This window comes from Ziziphus jujuba, chromosome 2 (assembly GCF_031755915.1).
Source record: "Ziziphus jujuba cultivar Dongzao chromosome 2, ASM3175591v1".
NCBI classification, from domain to species: Eukaryota; Viridiplantae; Streptophyta; class Magnoliopsida; order Rosales; family Rhamnaceae; genus Ziziphus; species Ziziphus jujuba.
The window spans coordinates 33,836,278-33,857,321 of record NC_083380.1 but is presented as its reverse complement, the minus strand read 5'-3'; the positions used below and the strand labels follow the sequence as shown (position 1 = coordinate 33,857,321).

The window sequence follows — 21,044 nt, the reverse complement described above, 5'->3', positions numbered from 1 at the left end:
GCTGCATTAGAAATCTTAGTTGCTTTTCAGACCTTCTTTTTTCTTTTAAGTTTTTTCTTCTTCCTTTTTGCTAGGGTAATTTATTACTAAAAATCAGTACATGGAGATAAGAGAAAAATACTTTATGATTAATTAGAATTGAAGTTGAGAATTCCAGAGTTAGTACTTTCTAAAGGTATAGATATATATATATATATAGAGAGAGAGAGAGAGAGAAAAAGAGAGAGAGAAGATCGATGCATAAAATTTTAGGTACATGGTTAGCTAGAAGCAAACACGCAAACACTTTATCCCCAAAAAAGAAAAAAATAAAAAATTAAAGAAGAAGAAGATAGAAAGATTTAGATGGCATGCACACTGCTATACATTAAATGTTCAGTAAATGTTATGGCATGCACAATATCCTTAGGAAGAGAGCGTATGAAATTGAGGATTGCGGATATTTATACATGTATGTATACATAGTTGACAATGTTGTTAAAGGTAGATAAAAGTTTATTAATGTTGTCAATGTACATTTGTAGGTTGTACTTTATAATGGCACCAAAGAGGAACTTGCGACGTCAACCGAAGAAGGGAGTTAAGAAGGTGGAAAGTAAGAGACGTGGTGGTAGCACAGCAGCAGCACCCGACTCTAAGCGTCAACGTACTACTAGGCAGAAATCCAAATCTGAGACGGAAAGCACCAAACTTCGAGGGCACGTTCCACTTTCCTCTCCCCCATCTGATATAGTAAGTTTTATATTCATTTATGTTGTTTTGTGCGGTAAATGATAAGACATGTGACAGTATTTATTCATGAATGTGAAAACTGAAGAAAAACTTCACCTGATGGCCATCGGTAATTGCCGATAGGCCATCGGGCTTTTTTTTTAGTTCATTGTAGGTTGATTACCAATGGTTTCATCGGTAATTACCACTTGTGCAAAAATGTGAACCCATATGTCTTAAGATTTAGTTGGAAATTATTATTATCAAGTTAGGGTGGAAAAATAGGGTATGATTAAATCGTTGATGTCAGTTCCATTTATGTAATTCATATTGCAGTCCATCGATGCTCCAAAGGAACGGATGTTGCAGGATGCCGATATAAATAAAGTTAGGGCACATTCATTCGGGAATCCAATAGGGGCGAACAAAGTAATTACAAGTGTCCTCACAAGTGAGCAGCTCGAAAAGTATAGACAAACATGTTTTGGACACTTACTTGACATGAAGAACATCCGGTTCTCTGGTCAGTTAGTGCATCACCTGCTTTGCAGACAAGTTGTGTCCAACAATCCAGAAGTACTGGAGTTTAACTTCGGCGGATCTGCAGTGCGGTTTACGAAGTGGGAATTCGCACTCATTAGTGAGTTAAAGTTTTGTAGGTACCCTTCGATGTATGATATGCAAATTTCCAAAGGAAATGAGCTGCGCACGAGGTTGCTAGATGACAGGAGTGACTTGAAACCGCCCGAACTGGAACGACTATTCAATGATACACTTTTTGTGGATGATTGGGATGCTGTTAGAATTGCGTTACTATATTTCTTAGTTCATGGTGTACTCGGAATGGATCCGAAGGTTCAAATAAAAAAAAAATTCATTGATTTGGTTGCTGATCTCGACGTATTTAATTCCTACCCTTGGGGCATTCTGAGCTACAAGGAGACGATCAACTCATTCCACAATGCATTCCAGCAACGAGGACGAGGATGTGCAGTAAAGAATATATCACAGTATTATGACCTAAAAGGTTTTCCATTGGTGTTTTAGGTACGGTAATATATTTAATACATGTAGCGTTTACTTAAAATTTATATTTAATAACCTATAATTTGTATTTTGTAGGTGTGGGGGTTTGAAGCAATCCCTGATTTTGGTAACCAATTTGTCGACCGGTTGGAAACCCGTTGTCCGAGGATCCTTGGATGGCATACTCCAAGGCAACCGAACCATTTTGCTGTCCATAATTGGTTCTCCTCCAATAGCAATGTAAGGCAAATTTTGTTTAGACTACATGGTACGACTACATTCAAGTTACATTACCATAGTCAGTTTCCAAATTTACTTTTTTTTCCTTTCTTCATTGCATGTAGTATGTTGTGCACTGGACGTTAGATGCTACCGATGAGGAGAAGACTATGGATTACTGGCGAACAATAGCAGTTGACATACATGAAGTTCGCTACACGTCACCTCCAATTGTAGCACCAATAGTTGGCGCTAAAGATGTTGGCGCTAAAGATGTTAGCACTAAAGATGCCTCCAAAGCTGAGGAGCATTCTAGTGGCCCTCCAGATGCTAATTTCAGGGTATGCAATTGTTACTTGCACGCAAATTTGTATTTCATATGTTGTACTAATATATGTTGACTTATGTTTTGGATATTGATATTGATTAGCTTGCTTGCTTGGAGGCAAAAGTTGATGAATTAAATAAAGAGATGACAGCGTTAAGGAAGATGCTTAGTTCTGTTATTGACCAACAAAAGCATTAGGTATCATTTAGACAACTTAGTATACTTTACTTTAGTGCTTCAGCATTATTAAATTACATATTGTAATTCAGCAATTATTTGTTGTTAGAGTTTGGGAACTGCAAAAATAATCATTGTGTTTTGCAGGCCGAGCATCATATGCATAGCCATTCACCGTCATCTTCGGTTAGACCATCATCCCCTGTGGCACCGTCTGTTGGAGAGCAAGCGGAAGAATTTGATGCACCCATAGACGGTTCCAATGGTAGGAAGGAGGATGATGATTGTACTACACCGTTTGAGCCTATCGTACCTGGAGGACCCTATGTGGAGGATTCCTGGGCTTTGGTGCCATATCGGCCTTTGCATTTCGGGTGGGATATCGGTGCTTCAGCTGACAGTCCACATCATGACCAATCAGCTGAGATTGAGGTGGAAGATCGGAAGCATAACGTTGGTGATACAAGCCGATTCGATCGAGTTTACCACCAGTCACATCACGTCATCTCTCCTTACACCGACCCGTGTAAAAAGAAGGTCAAATTTAATCTTACTCGACCTATTGATGCATCAAAGGAGAGGGCGTTCGATGAGTGGTATAGGGTGGCACCGAAGGAAGCAACCGTGTGTACATCTTATATGACGGTGGGAAAGGAATTTTTTGCTGAGCTACTAACCGATGAAGGATGGTTGAATTCCGATGTAAGTTATATGCTTTATGTTCATGTAAAATCATTGTGGTCCTACGTTTGGAATGATGTTTTATTTATCACCTCGCAGTTGTTACTTATTTCCTTTAATGTGGTTTTGCAGCATATTGACACTATTTTGTATTTCATACGAAAAAGGCGGTTTGATAATGAGAAGATGTTCACCAACACCTGTGCCATATTAGACGTGCTATTTGGGTAAGATGATGGGATGTTACTGTGTTGCTTAATGTTATATTGATGATATTTTATATTGTATATATTTCATTATTTGACAGTCATCCATCAAAGGGCGTTATCCCATATGGAGGGCATCTCGTAGCACATATTCATGTGATGCGACCCTTTGTAACTATGTGCGTGGGAGATCACCCAAACCTAGCGTGTCGTGGCGGATATGTGATTATGTAAGTCCATACATATATTGAAAAAAATTCTCACCAAGTTTCCCATTTTATGGATAATGAGGTTATGTTCTAATTTGCAGGTGTACATCCCTGTCAACAATGGAGGCGCGCATTGGTTGGCAGCATGTGTGGACTTGAAGGCTCGACATATTGATTTATACGATCCAAATATGGGAAATAAATATGTCCAGAATAGAGAGTTGAAGAATGCGGAATGCCTTACGTATATGATGCCTTACCTATTGAGGGATGGGGGATATTACGGGAAGAATCCGGACGTGTCTCCCACTTTAGATCCATTCACGATGACCATGATCAAAGATGCACCCCGCCACGATAATGGGTATGAATGTGTTGTCATTTCAAACAACTTGTATTGCTGCTGTTTTTTATTGTGGTTACGTGTGAAAATACACGTGGTTGGTTTTCATTAATGCTAATCATTAATGCTATTCTGCAGGGGTGATTGTGGCATCTACGCTCTGAAATTTATTGAATACATGAGTAGTGAGGAGAACTCTTCATTTGGTCCGAAAGACATTATGTTTTTTAGAAAAAAATATGCTGTTGATTTGTACTTTAATAAACTTTCAACGTAGATCGTATGTTTAATGTTATGACGATCTATACTAATGTTATACTAATGTTATCTTAATATGCTGAACCTATCTTTACTAATGACAACCATTGAAAAAAAAAGAAAAAAGAAAAAGATAAAAAAAACCCTCGGTTGTGGTAAAAATTAAAGGAAAGATGATTATCAATGGTGCATCGATAATTCCCGATTCACCATCGGTAATTACAGAAACGCTTTTTCGTAACCAACAAATAAACCCTGGAAAAATTACCGACGGTTTCGTCGGTAATTTCCGAAGGTGTACAGTCCATCAAGTTTTACCAATTTGTTGGGCCCCACAAGTCCCATAATGTGTGTTGAATGCAAAAACATGGCAAATAGGGATTCTAAAATTATAATAAGTGGAGAAAATCCCAAAATTTAATAAATGTGTATCAAATTTTGCCAAAAAATGGGATGTCTGTCCACCCTCCATAATTCGCGAGGAAAACGTCGGTAACCACCAAATTCCCTCGGAAAATTACCGATTTTTTCGTCGGTAATTCCCCAGGGTGTACAGTCCATCACATTTTACATATTTTTTGGGCCCCACAAGTCCCATAACGGGTGTTAAAGCAAAAACATGCAAAACAGGGATTCTAAAATTGTATTAAGGAGAGAAAATCCCAAAATTTCATAAAAGTATATCAAATTTTGCAAAAAAATTGATGACAGTTCACCCACGGTAATTCCCGAGGAGATCGTCGGTAACCACTAAATTCCCTCTGGAATAATTACCGACAGTTTCGTCGGTAATTCCCGAGGGTGTACAGTTCATTATATTTTACCAATTTTTGGGACCCCACAAGGCCCCTAAGATGTGTTGAATGCAAAAACATGCAAAACAGGGATTCTATAATTGTACTAAGGAGAGAAAATCCCAAAATTTCATAAAAGCATATCAAATTTTGCAAAAAAACTGACAATTGTTCACCCTCGGTAATTCCCGAGGAAATCGTCGGTAACCACTAAATTCCCTCTGGAATAATTACCGACAGTTTCGTCGGTAATTCCCGAGGGTGTACAGTTCATAATATTTTACCAATTTTTTGGACCCCACAAGGCCCCTAAGGTGTGTTGAATGCAAAAACATGCAAAATAGGGATTCTATAATTGTACTACGGAGAGAAAATCATAAAATTTAATAAAAGTGTATCCAATTTTGCAAAAAAATTGATGACTGTTCACCCTCGGTAATTCCCGAGAAAAGCATCGATAAACTACAAATGCCCTCTGGAAAAATTACCGACAGTTTCGTCGATAATTACCGAGGGTGTACAGTCCCTCATATTTTACCAATTTTTTGGACCCTACAAGGCCCCTAAGGTGTGTTGAATGCAAAAACATGCAAAACAGGGATTTTATAATTGTACTAAGGAGAGAAAATCCCAAAATTTAATAAAAGTGTATCAAAGTTTCCAAAAAATAAGCTAACTGTACACCCTCGGTAATTCCCGACGAAATCATCAGGAAACTGCAAATGCCCTCTGGAAAAATTACCGACAGTTTCGTCGGTAATTCCCGAGGGTGTACAGTCCATTATATTTTACCAATTTTTTGGGCCCCACAAGGCCCCTAAAGTGTGTTGAATGCAAAAACATGCAAAACAGGGATTCTATAATTGTACTAAGGAGAAAAAATCTCAAAATTTCATAAAAGCATATCAAATTTTGCAAAAAAACTGACAACTGTTCACCCTCGGTAATTCCCGAGGAAAGCGTCGGTAATCGCAAAAATACCCTCTGGAAAATTACCGATTGTTTCGTCGGTAATTACTGAGGGTGTACAGTACATCAAATTTTCCACAGGGTATTACCGACGAAATGTCATGCACTGTACACCCTCGGTAATTACCGACGAAACCGTCGGTAATTTTTCCAGAGGGCATTTGTAGTTTCCCGATGATTTCGTCGGGAATTACCGAGGGTGAACAGTTAGCTTATTTTTTGGAAACTTTGATACACTTTTATTAAATTTTGGGATTTTCTCTCCTTATTACAATTATAGAATCCCTGTTTTGCATGTTTTTGCATTCAACACACCTTAGGGGCCTTGTGGGGCCCAAAAAATTGGTAAAATATAATGGACTGTACACCCTCGGGAATTACCGACGAAACTGTCGGTAATTTTTCCAGAGGGCATTTGCAGTTTCCCGACGATTTCGTCGGGAATTACCGAGGGTGAACAATTAGCTTATTTTTTGGAAACTTTGATACACTTTTATTAAATTTTGGGATTTTGTCTCCTTAGTACAATTATAGAATCCCTGTTTTGCATGTTTTTGCATTCAACATACCTTAGGGGCCTTGTGGGGTCCAAAAAATTGGTAAAATATAATGAACTGTACACCCTCGGGAATTACCGACGAAACTGTCGGTAGGTTTTCCTGAGTTCATTTTTGGGTTGACCGACGATTTCCTCGGGAATTACCGAGGGTGAACTGTTGTACTATTTGTTTGCAAAATTTGATACACTTTTATTAAATTTTAGGAGTTTCTCTACTTAGTACAATTATAGAATCCCTGTTTTGCATGTTTTTGCATTCAACACACCTTAGGGGCCTTGTGGGGTCCAAACAATTGGCAAAATATGACAAACTGTACACCCTCGGGAATTACCGATGAAACTGTCGGTAATTTTTCCAGAGGGCATTTGTAGTTTCCAGACGATTTCGTCAGGAATTACCGAGGGTGAACAGTTAGCTTATTTTTTGGAAACTTTGATACACTTTTATTAAATTTTGGGATTTTCTCTCCTTAGTACAATTATAGAATCCCTGTTTTGCATGTTTTTGCATTCAACACACCTTAGGGGCCTTGTGGGGTCCAAAAAATTGGCAAAATATGACAAACTGTACATCCTCGGGAATTACCGACGAAACCGTCGGTAATTTTTCCAGAGGGCATTTGTTGTTTCCCGATGATTTCGTCGGGAATTACCGAGGATGAACAGTTAGCTTATTTTTTGGAAACTTTGATACACTTTTATTAAATTTTGGGATTTTCTCTCCTTATTACAATTATAGAATCCCTGTTTTGCATGTTTTTGCAATCAACACACCTTAGGGGCCTTGTGGGGCCCAAAAAATTGGTAAAATATAATGGACTGTACACCCTCAGGAATTACCGACGAAACTGTCGGTAATTTTTCCAGAGGGCATTTGTAGTTTACCGACGCTTTCCTCGGGAATTACCGAGGGTGAACAGTAATCAATTTTTTTGCAAAATTGGATACACTTTTATTAAATTTTGGGATTTTCTCTCCGTAGTACAATTATAGAATCCCTGTTTTGCATGTTTTTGCATTCAACACACCTTAGGGGCCTTGTGGGGTCCAAAAAATTGGTAAAATATGATGAACTGTACAACCTCGGGAATTACCGATGAAACTGTCGGTAAATTTTCCAGAGCGAATTTGTAGTTTCTCGACGCTTTCCTCGGGAATTACCGAGGGTGAACAGTTATCCATTTTTTTTCAAAATTTGATACACTTTTATGAAATTTTAGGATTTTCTCTCCTTTTGACAATTTTAGAATCCCTGTTTTGCATGGTTTTGCATTAACACACGTTATGGGACTTGTGGGGCCTAAAAAATTGGTAAAATTTTATGTACTGTTCACCCTCGTGAATTACCGACGGAACAGTCGGTAATGATTCCAGAGGGAATTTGATGGTTACCGACGGTTTCCTCGGGAATTACCGAGGGGGAACTGTCATCCCATTTTTTTACAAAATTTGAGAACTTTTTAAGGACTTTGGGATTTTCTCTCCTTAGGATAATTTTAGAATCCATATTTTTCATTTTTTTGCATTCAACACACCTTAGGGGACTTGTGGGGCCCAAACAATTGGTAAAATGTGATTGCTATAGGGTTTCGGTAATTACCGACGAAACATTCGGTAATTCTTGAATCAAAAACAAATTGAATGTTTCATTTTTTAATGCCTTTTGATCACAAACTTTGCCAGAATTTATCATTAATAATGCTACATTTAGCATGTTATTGGTTGGAACACACATGATTGAAGTTGCCGGCTGGAATTGTTGTGAGTCTTTTACGACGGTGTACAAATGTTAATTACCGATGATGCATTGGTCATTACCATTGGGCAGTAATATCATCCATGCAATAGTAAGAAACATACAAACAACTGAACCAAAAATTGAAGACGGAATGATATGTTATCAAAACGATACGACAGATGAATTTGACAATAAAAGAACACATAAAGCCAACGTCTATTACGCCAAAACACATGTTACGCGGTTGACCAACTAATTGCATTCCTGACTACATTTCATACACACGCATACCACATAACATGGCCTCATTGTCTGAATATAGCATCATGCGATTGATGGGCGTTCGTTTCAATGGTGCTGTTGGTTGTTAGTGCTATCAAGAGGTACGGCGGCGGAGCATGATCGGCTGGTGTGACCAACCTGTTTGCACCTCCCGCATCTATATTGATGACGCTCCTCTCCTTGAGATTGAATCCTCTTCTTTCTCGGTCTTCCTGACTGTTTGCCAATTTGAGGTGGAAGTACAACCTGGTTTATGACATCATCTGGAGCATGCCACTGACATTTATCTCCAAGTGGATATATGGTTTCCGAATATGCATAACGGAGTGAGTCAACTGAGTAATGCGCCGAGCAAAGGAAATATGGAGAAATATGTCGATGCTTACATGCTGCAATTGCATGGACACAAGGAAATCCATCAATGTCAAATTCCTTGCATGAGCACGTCTTATTTTCTAAGTTAACAACTCCAACGAACATGCCATGGCCAACAACTTGAAACTCATATAAGTTCATTGGCATAACACGTAAGCCTCTGCCATTATTTGAGTGGTCCTGCATGATTTTTTCCAACCAATTAGTATCAGGAGTTTGCATTGCAGCAGCATTAGTTCGACGTTCATACCACCACCTTTGCAAGACATCACGAATGTGATCTAGTAATGGCAAAACAGGTTTATCCCTAGCATCAATAAGCACAGAGTTCATGCTTTCTGCAATGTTAATTGTCATTATGTTGTATATATTGCCCAGAAAATGTGATCTAGCCCATTTTGAAGGACTTGCATCCTTGAGATATTGTACAGCTTCAATACTAACCCCTTCTAAAAGCTGCATGGCCTTATCAAAATCCTCAACAATATATGCTCTAGCTGCATCATTAAAAGTTGATATAATCGCGTTGACATTACCTTTAAACTTCTTAGCACGTAAATTTGTACCAAGATGATATGTGCAGTGGCCATGGTGATTATTAGGGAAAACTGTACGTATTGCTTTTGCAATGCTCTTGTGTCTATCCGATATAAAAGCTATATTCGGATCATCCCCAAATGCTTCTTTAAAGCTCTCAAAAAACCATGTGTAAGCCGCATCCGTCTCCCCAGGGCCTATTCCATAAGCAAGTGGATAAATTTGATTGTTCCCATCCAAACATGATGCAATATATAACAAACCTCTATATCTATTCTTCAGTGTAGTTCCATCGACAACTACGACTCTCCGCATATGCTGGAACCCTCTAATGCTAGCTCCAAGTGCCATGAAAAAATATAAAAATCTGTTTTGATCATCAGTTTCAATTCGAGTAAACGTGCCCGGATTTTTGCTCTTCAAAACGTGACTCCATAAAGGAAGTTTTGCATATGAATCTTCTGGCATGCCCCACAAACCCGATAGTGCAACTTCCTTAGCGGCCCATGCTTTGTTGTAGCTTATGTTTACTCCGTAATTAGAGCGAATGTCATGCACGATATTTCGAGGTTTGTATTGCCTTGAAATCCCATCAAACATTGGCTGGATGATGTCTCCGATAACTGAACTTGTTACTTAACGATGATCCCTTTTCATGATATTTAAAGAGCAAATATGCTCATCTTTGAAGGCCCTAATCATGAAGGCCTCTGTATTATCACCATGTAGTTTGGTAGCACGCATTTGCCACACGCAATTGTCGTTTGCACATACAACCTCATATTGGACTCTATCCGACTTCTTGACCTTGAATTCAAAATTTCTCCTTAGTGCATAAAGACTAATCTTCTTCTGTAGCACATTCTTACTCGCAAAGATTTGGTTGATTCGAATGATTTCATGGGCATTGACGGATGAGAAGCGATGGTTGACCCTACGTTCAGCCATGGTTGCCATCGAATCCTGTCGAATGTCCAAATGGTTTTCGGTACAAGGAGAGGCAAGCACATCATCATTCACATTATCAATTGGAGTACTACCATAAGGAGACTCACCATGTCGACTATCACCAGCTGAAAGTCCCGAATGTTGGGTCCAACAAATGTCTCGTAACCCATCTTCACTACGATCAGTGTTGACCTCAACCTCAAATTGTTCATCTTGATCATAATCATGTCCACGATATTCATTCAAATCATTAATGTCGAAGTGCTCGTTATCATGATCATGTTCCGCAGATTGCACATTGTTTTCACACATTTGATTTTCAGAGAATCCAGGTTGAGTTTCCGGCACATGAATTTCGGTCGCTGGGGACTGCATGTCGGCATCAGAGGTACAAGTAGCTATCTCGGGAACTGCAGATAGTGGGACAATAGTCATAAATCCTGAACTTGTAGGTATCCTATTCACAACACATTCAGCAGTATTAATACTCTTTGGAACCCTGGATAACACATCAACAATAAGTGGAGATCTGTCTTGAGGTCTGTGTGAACTATACTCTTCTATAAAACTTTGTAGGCCTTCATCATTTTCCACAACGTACGGCTCACATGACAAACACACATGGTATATGAACTTGAAGATTAATTGATGTTGTGTAGAATCTAAGTTGAGAGCGTTGTAGACAATATCTTCAAGTTCGGCCAACGTACAATTCCTTTTGATACGTATAATCTTCGTTCTTTGACGTTGGTATCTCCAGGTACCTTCAGAACATACACTCCATGTTCCATCGTAGAACAGTAAAACTGAAATTTGTGACATTGAGCACAAAGAGTTTACCAATTCAAAACATATTAAGTATCTACTTCTGCAATCGTAGAATCTTTGCTGGAAGGTTTAACTATAATCCTGAAGCAAAAGTAATGAAAAAATACAAATACATTTTTAGTAAATGAGTACATAAAATAAGCCAAACAATTATGTTATTAATGCCTACTGGAATAGCATTTTAAATACAAATACAAATGCATTTTCAGTAAATGAGTAAAGATAAAATAGGAATGCATTTTATGTAAATGAGTACAAATGCTGTTTAAGGGAAAAATGTTGCCATATATGTACACATATTTATATTTATAACACACCCTGTGAAATCTGATAGAAGGTACTAGCTGCTGGATAGAGAAGACAAACGAGTGTTGTAGTTGGTCAATGTTTTCCCTTTCTGACCATGTAAATGTTATTTTTTTAATACAATATTGACTAATTAAATTCTTATTCTTAGGCTAGTATATAAATATATATATTTATATATATATTTATTAATTAAATCAATCCATTGAAAGGTCTAATGCTCTAAATTTGACCTCGATATCATCTTTCTGTGAATTCAAACAAAACATTTTTGATTCATTTTTATAATATTATATTTAATTTTTTGTTCATAGTTTATAACGCCTCCTTTGTTCGTACCAATTCATACTTTTTCCTCACTACTAGTATTGTGATAAGGCTAAGTCATTATTTGATTTTGACTTTATCTATCACCTATACGTAAAATATATTTTAGGAAATTTTTTTCGTAAAATCAATTAACAAAATTAATATGAAGTATATTGTATTTATTTTTTGGCTTACTTATTAAGCCATTTATGTTTACTATTGGGAGTTCATGATTTCAAAACATTAAGATGGAAAAAATTTATTATAAATGATAAAAAAAATTATGTAAAGAAGTAGCATAAAGCCAAATTATGTATATATATATGTATATATATCCACATACCAGGTAATCGTTAACTCCGATCTGCAGAAACGTACAATTTAATTACATCCTTTTTGAAGTGTATGGGCTCCACAATGAAGATTTTCAGATGATGCAGGGAGAGTGAACTGAATTGAAGAGATTTTGGGATTTTCTGCAATGTTCGTCAATGCAAAGAAAGAAGGCTGAAAGGTACCTAACCAACAAAAGAGAAAGAGAGAGGAAGACACAGTATACATTTAATGTGGTAGCAGGACAGAAGTTAATGAGGGTAGATAGAAATGAGGGATGGTCAAAAAAGTTGTTTTAATATTATCACCTGTATTCGAGACAGTCAATGAGAAAACTGTTATTTTTACTTTACACTTTCATAGGTATCCATGTATTTAAATAGTTTACAAAAGCCAGACAATTAATTCCCTCCTAACAAGTCTCATTTGGACATACTACCATGGAGCCATTCATGTAAAAGTGATTGATACCATCCATTTAAATTATCATCCTTCTTATTTAATAATGAAATTGGATCCTTACACATCATATTGACACGAGAATCAAGTACAAAAACTAAAAACAAAATCTGAATTAGCAAGAGGAAATTGTACAAGTGTTTTATGAATAAAAACAAGAGAATATTACACCTCCTAGAGAATATTACAGCTCCTAGATGATATTACAGCTCCTACAAAAGCCTCTGTTGGTATCAATCCCAACTTGACCCAATGTTCCCCATCAGAAATGGAAAGGCTTGAAATTGTCATAGCAATTAAACATCAGCCATGGTAGTTAAGGATCACCTGCTGACAACACGATTAACTGTTGGTTGAACAAATATATGAACCCTGCAGATAGCAACTAGCTGTCAATAAGCAAAAAATACTATCTAGTTTGCATGAAAAGAATCATGAAAAGGAAACTCCATATGAATGATAAACTTTCGGGTGTACCATTTTCCAGGGAATCATGAAAACGAAACGAAATACCCTTATGTTTTTTTTTTATATGTTTTTTTCTTTCCTTTCTTTGACCTTTCCCCGCCATCTCTTTATCCATAACCAGACCTTAGGAGCCCTCTGTTTCCTTTCGCATCGGCCGGATTGTAAGCGTGGAGACTGCGCGTTTTGAAGGAGATGGTGAAGAGGCGACTCAGATAGAAAACTGCAGGGTTTTAGAGAGCCTTCTTATCTGCACAAAAATATATGAACAACATTAAATAAAAGTGAAAAATATAATGAGCACTGGGAAATAAAAACCACCATAGCTGAATATATTACCCTCGGTAGAAATGGACGTTTCTGTTAACGTATATAATGTGCAACCATGGAGTTTAAACAGTCAATTTCCCTTATGATTCTCATATTGATAATGAAGTAAATGCAATAACTGACAGTTTGCATTAAACATTAAGGAAAACAAGAATTATACATGACAACAATAACTGATAACAACGAAAGCAGTAATATTTAATCACCAACAGCAATTATAGTAATAAAATAACTATAACTACAATTATATTAAAACACAAATAAGCGTGCAGACAATTAAATTTAATAAATAAGCAGCATTCAATAATGGAAAACACACAATTACCATCTTTAGAATAACCTCCACAACACCTTTGCCATCACCAAGAGCTCCATCTATTTCATCAATCACCTAGAGAAAAAGTAGTAACTTCTTTCTTCTGTATACATTCTACAATAAGAAGGGTAACCATAAAAAATAATGCCAACCAAGCACTTTGGCCTCGACTCAACAGTGATAGAGTTCATCTGCACTACATCAACAAACTAAACTGTTGTATAAAGTAACCTATAACACAAAGCAATACATTGTAATAGCTAGCGAAAAAAAAAAGAAGAAAATAAAAACACAAAGTAACTTTATACAAAATTTCCAATCTTAAAAGAATCTAATATTCAGCAGACAAAAATTAATGCAGATCCATGTGAAAAAAACAAAAACGAAAAAAAAAAAAGAAGCATATATATACAAATACATACATCAGGGACCAAACCCATGGATTTCATTTTTTTTTTGGGGGGGGGGGGGGGGGGGGGAGAGGGTTAGTGTGGAAATTGGAAGCTGGATGAAGAAGCATTCACTTGAAAAGAGAAGTTGAGCATCATTTTCACATTCACAGGTAGGTTACTAATTTTAAGTTCTACCCATGTGTGATATTCAAAATCACAATTTCATAGCCACAATTTTATGCTTTGAAAATAAATTAGAGACGCATAGTACTTAGAAATTGAAGGATATAACAGCAGAAAGTTTAACATGACAATAGTATTACAAAACATTTCTACCAATTGTATATGATCATTGGCACTGTTGACTCCATCTATGTTTCAAATTTTTTAAACAACCATGACAGCTTTCAGAATGCAAAAATCATATGCACTATAAAATGGAAAATGGATTGGAGACACAATAGGAAAGAAGATATGGTACCTGTAGGGCCAAACCATAACCGCCATTGACATCTTGCTCGAAATAAAGTAACTGGAAAATAAAGCAATTAGATTATAAATTTAATGTCACATCAGCAACACAAAAGAAAATGCAAATGCAGAGAGAGAGAGAGAGAGAGAGAGAGAGAGAGAGAGAGAGTTCATAGTCATCAAACATGGTATATAAAAAATTTAAATGCAAAAATATGAAATATACATACCTTAAATTTGCTTTGTGCATTTGAAGTAACTCTTACTACAATAGCACACTCGGCTTGTTGCTCGTTGATCGTAACACCAAAGAAATGAGCATTTTGCTTATCCACCTGCAACAAAACAAATCAAGCAAACGGAAAATTCCAGAAAGAATGAAAGTCCATGATAACAAACATGAAAGCACCTTTCCACTAACTGATGACAGAATAGAATGTATCCCTAGTTGGCTGTACTCCATCCAGCATCATATCATCATACATATCTCTCAGCAAGAAATGCCTACCACCACCGTTATTAAAAAAAAAAAAAAAACAGAACACAACTTTCACAATTTCTCCCAAAAAAAAAAAATTCCCAAAACCACTAAAACAAAATCAAAATTAGAGACACTGCTTAAGTAGTTCCTCCGTCCCAATAACAATCTAAAATATATTATTTATTTAAAAAAAAAAAACTATTTCATTATTAGCAAAACAAGGAAGAAAATGTCTCGAGAAAAGCTTAAGAATTTGAAAATGGAGAGGAGAAGATTACCAGTGATTGATCGAATGAGCCTCATGCTTTCCTACTTCACTGTTGCCTACCTGTTGCTTCTGCTTCTACTCCTAGGGCTCTCTAAAATCCTGCAGTTTTCTCTCTGAGTCGCCTCTTCACCATCTCCTTCAAAACGCGCAGTCTCCACGCTTACAATCCGGCCGATTCATGAAAGGAAACAGAGGGCTCCTAAGGTCTGGTTATGGATAAAGAGATGGAGGGGAAAAGTCGAAGAAAGGAAAGAAAAAAACATATAAAAAAAAAATATAAGGGTATTTTGGGATTTTAAAAGATTGAAGGGGTAGATCAAAAAAGAAATGAATTGAGGGGGCAAAATTCATGAATCTCCGTCCTATGGGGGTATTGGGCCAAATTCCCCTTGCATATTTTGGTAACGGACCCACTACAAGAAAATCTATGGGATGGTTATAATTAAATAATATAATTTTCAACTTTTAATATTTTTTAAGATTTTCAATTTTTAATTTTTTAAGTCTTAAAATTTTATAAGACTGGATCCAATCTACCATTCTTTCTTCCGTCATCTTTGCCAATATTATGTTTTAACACATATCATTGTAAAAGTATTAAAATTTTAATATTGATACTGACATGTACCATTGCAGAGGATATTGCAATAACAAAATAGTCTTTGTCATTGAAGACGCTTTCAAGGAAAAAAAAAAAAATTGTTATCACCTCTTTATGTCCACTTTGGATAAAGTTTTTGTTATAAAATTAATTTAAAATACTTTACACCCTTTTTTTTTAATAAATTTTCTACTATAAATTACTTTTTAATAGTTAAGTAATTTAATTCTAATTTTTTTTATTAATATTAGTTTTGGAATAATTCTGAGATGGAACTTAACATTTCTAAACCTTTGTGCATTAGCACCGTGCATGGAGTTAAAATGGTTTTTTTTGTTTCACTTCAATACAGAAATAATAATAATATTAATTAAACGAAAATTGGCAAACAACTCATTGGCTGCACAGGTAACCAATTTTTAGGACCCACTCCACAAGCTAGGAGCGTGTAATGTACGCGTATGAGTAAACAGACGAAAAAGGTCTCTCTCTCTCTCTCTCTCTCTCTCTCTCTCCCTCTCTCTCTCTCCCTCTCCCTCTCTCTGTGTGACGCCCTCATGACGACTATAAAAGGCGGGAACGAAGAGCCAGAAGAGAGAACTGCATGCACTACACAACGCACCGTCAAGTCGATCGCTCCGCTTCTTCTTCTTCTTTCTACTTCATTCCAGTACGTACTTCACGATACAGATATCCATTTCCACTATCATCTTTCATTTTCCACTTCTCACTCAAAAACACAAAACGTCGCCGTCTCTAACAATTAACCTTCTTGCAGATAGTACTCCATAAAATCAAGATCAAGAACCGGTAGAAACCTTGCTAAAGCTCTAAGGAGATCTCATTTCGGTACCTAGAATTTCAATTCCACTCGATCTTTCTGATAATTCTTTGTTATTTTCTTGAGAAAGTTACTGGAAACTTTCTTCCATTATTTTGATTTAGTTCATTTTTCTTTTTTAATTTTTATGCCTGATTTGATTCTTTTTGATCGATGCTGAAGATAGTGAAGGGATTTTTTCGATTTAGGAAGTTTGGAGGAGAAAAATGGTGGGATTGAGGCCGGAATGGGCAGTGAAAGCGATCGTGGTGATAATAATCACATCAATATTGTTCCGATGCGTGTCTGCGGTGACTAACCACACAGTTGGTGGAGTTTCCGGCTGGGATCTCACTTCCAATCTCCAAGGCTGGGCTGCCGAGACTACTTTCCGAGTCGGAGACTTTCTAGGTACTCTTTTACTAACCCTGCTTTTTTTGCTCTCCATTTCTTCCAATTCATCTTTCTCACATTCTTTACAAATCGATCTTCTCTATATATCCGCCTCTGTTCTTTTTTCATCCGAGTACTTTAAGCTAATTACGGCTTATTTTATTGTCCTTTTGATTAATCTGTGCGCACTGGAATTAGTTTGTTATAGCTTTGATAATATATTTGAGGTGCTTTAATTGCTTTATATAATGTATACGTACGTTTTTTCTTTTTCTCTCTGTTTTGAGTAGCTCTGCAAACAAATCATGATTTGAACTGTTTGGTTGGCAAGAAAATAAATGTAGTAATGGAAAAATTAACGACTTACGGGAAGTTAGATTGTGTTATTGTTTTTTTTTTTTTTTTTTTTTTGAATATAACATAATATTAATTGTATTATTTGAGTCGTCAAATCCGAAAAATAAACTTGAATTTTAATTTGGTATTGTTGGTTTCCTTGTGTTTCTCAGTAACCAAACGCAATGGTGCTCTTGGGACGACTTGTTTTTCGGGTTTTAGATTGCCACCGAACAGAGATACAAAGAAAAAACAAAAAATAAAAAAAAAGTCATGATTAGTCAGAATTTCCATAAATGTCAATGGCATTTTTGGAAAATAAGAAAAACCCGTTAACAAAAATGAATCAGCAAAATAACGAACTTCAACTACAGACTTTGTCCATTTGTTTATTTATTTATTTATTTATTTATTTATTTTTTAATTTCAGAATTTATCTATATTTTTGGGTTATTTAGATACTGAAAAATTTGGAATGATTGAATTGGGTTATTGTTTTGTAAAATCGATTTTATTTTCCTTCCCTTGGGCCTCCACTCCAATTTCATTGTGATGTTATAACCGTTTGGGTGATCAAACTTCTGTTCCAGCTAGCATAACCGTTTTTGCTTGGAAAGAAAGAATCAAATTGGTTATTAATTGCTCGAATTGGTTCATTGAAATTTACAAATATAATTATAATAATAATAATAATATAAAAGATTGTTTGTTGTAATCTGGCAGTGTTCTCGTACACGCCGGTCCACGATGTATTGGAAGTGCACCACTTGGATTACCATTTCTGTCACACGGTGCACCCAATCCGCACATACAACGACGGAGAGACAGTGATCCAACTGACTCAACCAGGACCCAGGTACTTCATATGCGGCAGACAAGGTCACTGTAACATGGGCCTCAGACTCCAGGTCCAAGTACTCCCTCAGCTCTCCGACAACAACGACAATGCCCCTACTACTCCTACTACTATAAGCCCCTCCTCTTCCCCCACCGCTTCCCCACCAAGCGATGGTGGTGGTGACCAGACTAATAGGCACCAGAACCATCCATCTGCTCCTCCTCGTCGGGCTCCTCTGATAGGTGACCGCCGTCCTCCTCCTCCTGCTCGTCCTACCCCTCCTCCTCCTGCTGCTCCGGCACCTAGCAATGATGCTGGAGGAGAGATAGAAGTACCATCAATTGGTTCAGAAAATGGGCCGCAGGACAAGCCGAATAATCCAGCCAATGCTACCAGTGCATCTCCTCCTTGTACTTGTGGAGCTGGAGAGGTGGTGATAAGCTTGCTCTTCTGGTGGTTCCCTGTGATCACAGCCCTGGTGATGCTGGTTTCTTCTTGGTCAATTCGGGAGCTGGGTTTCCTCTTTGGCATTTCACACCTCGTGATTGTTTGATTTTGATGTGTTGGTATTGGTTCTGAGTACTTTCTTATGATCGATCTTTGTGATGCATGCCCTTTTTGCTCACTTTTTGATCATCACGCACATTTCAGCATTTTTAGTTTGAAATTGGCCGGATAGCTCTCTCTGTGTCTCTGCAGAGTGCTAATGCGATGGCTGGCATAGTAGAGTCTGTCTGAAATTTAGCTGTTGGTTCGGTTAAATTTGTTTGCCAAACATTTGCTTCATGCATGCAACGCTAATGCATGTTAAAATTTGCTATACCTTGTAGCTAATAAACGAACAGTTACACCCTTTAAGTTTTAGTACTTTTGATTTCTTCTCATTTTACTTTCCTTTTCTACTTTCGACTTATATAATTAATGCTTAACAATATTTGATCGCTTTATCCGCTATATATTATTGACATCTATTTCCATGACGGCTAAGGTATAATTAAATTTGGTAAAAAGTTGCTAGATTTTCGCTACATTTGCTTGGAGGCACTGAACTGTGAACTGGGCCTCATATTGGCACCGTATGCGTCTATTTTTGGAGTCTGGGTTCTGGTTCGTCTTGTTGTTGGATCACTACACTGAGCCCATTGGGCTTTAGTGTTGTGCAGTTTGGCAAGAGTTTCCAATTAGCTTGTCCGAAGGGAGTGTAAATATTTAATAATTGCATTATAATGGTCTCAAATAAAACTCACTATATGAATTTCGGGCACGCTTTCTCTGCTTCTTAATTTACAAATGAAACTAGTCTATTTTGCAAGTACACGTGCTTTCAATATTATAAGGTATTTTTCTAAATTACTATATATCAAAAACATGTGGGTGGTTAAAAAATTTAATAAAATCCTAGCTTATCCGTTAAACTTATTAGCCTATTCCATATATATAGAGTTTTTCTCTTTACGAAAAAGTAGCAGTACAGTACTTGGAAGGTAAAAACGCATCTTCTTAGAAAAGCTGTGGTGCATATAATTTTTAAAGGCCAATACCACTTTGTAAAAAGTCTTACTTCATGTCTCTTACATGACATGGGCATTGTGCCATGTCTTTTTACAAAACAATATGCTGATAAATAATAGATTAAAAATAACTGAAGCATGCAACTATTGCAAAGGTCATTACGGGTCCTTTTCTTATTTCGACTTTGACAAGATTCAAGCTTAAAAATCTGTCCTCTTTTTTCTACTCTACCTCACGCTTTGTTTTTGGAGGGAAATGGCCATTATTAATCTAGATGGTTCTAGTGTCATGCTATGAAGGTTAAAGGTATATAGGGCTTCTGTAAAGTTTGGTACAAGACACAAATTTGCTTGAAAAAGATGCTTTATAATTGTGTCTCCGTATTTAGCGCTGGCGTGGTATTTGGTAATAATTTGTGCTTTTTCCTATATTATTGGGATGACGAACGAGGTTAATTGAATTCAGAGAGAAGCAGCTATTTTTCTCATCCGCATTACAGACTGATTGATATAGTAAACAAAAATCCTTGGCTTTGCTCGTATATAGCACTGGTTTTTGAAAATAAGAAACAAATAATAATAATAACAACCAATTTCTGAACTACAAATAAAGAGGGCTAGCTTTTGAATTATCCTCTTATTTCTCGGTTCTAGAAGAGCCGTGCCAGGGCAAAAATATGCTCTTACTTCTTTCTATGTATACCCCGTCTATATGCATAATTTATGCTTTACAAGTGAAATGCGTAGCCAAATGCCTAGCCATCTGTTTTTGTCACTGTACAGATGCCATGAATAATGGACCTACTTCGATCTTATCTACTGTCTACATATATATATATATATATAAATATAATTTCAATATAAATATATAAATATATATATATATATATACATGCATCAACCATTAAAATAAATGCTATAGAATATATAATTATGTTATAATGTATCCCGCAGGGCCACTTCGGTGGTTGATCCCAACTTAATTCGAATATTGGCTTCCAGTGGGTCTTTGCTCTTTTCTTTTTGAAAGAAATTAAACGAAAACATACATACTTTGGCATGGGTTAAAATGTCAGACTATAACTATTTTATCTTTGAGAATATCTTGATTAGTATATTAGTTGTAAACTATTAGCTAGTTTTTGGACTTGCATATAACACACCAAAAAGTTATGTTTTCAGCAATAAATTATCTAATATATATATGACATTTAACTTCTTGTATAT

General features: G+C 36.6%; 1 protein-coding gene across 1 annotated transcript; it reads left to right on the top strand.

The window, feature by feature from the left end:
• Positions 1-16,931: 16,931 nt before the first annotated feature.
• LOC107419681 (uclacyanin 1) lies at positions 16,932-19,158 on the top strand. Its single transcript, XM_025074361.3, has 2 exons — positions 16,932-17,150; positions 18,192-19,158. Exons 1-2 carry the CDS (start codon positions 16,967-16,969, stop codon positions 18,857-18,859), a joined length of 852 nt encoding a protein of 283 aa, XP_024930129.1. The 5' UTR covers positions 16,932-16,966; the 3' UTR covers positions 18,860-19,158.
• The last annotated feature ends 1,886 nt before the right edge of the window (positions 19,159-21,044 follow it).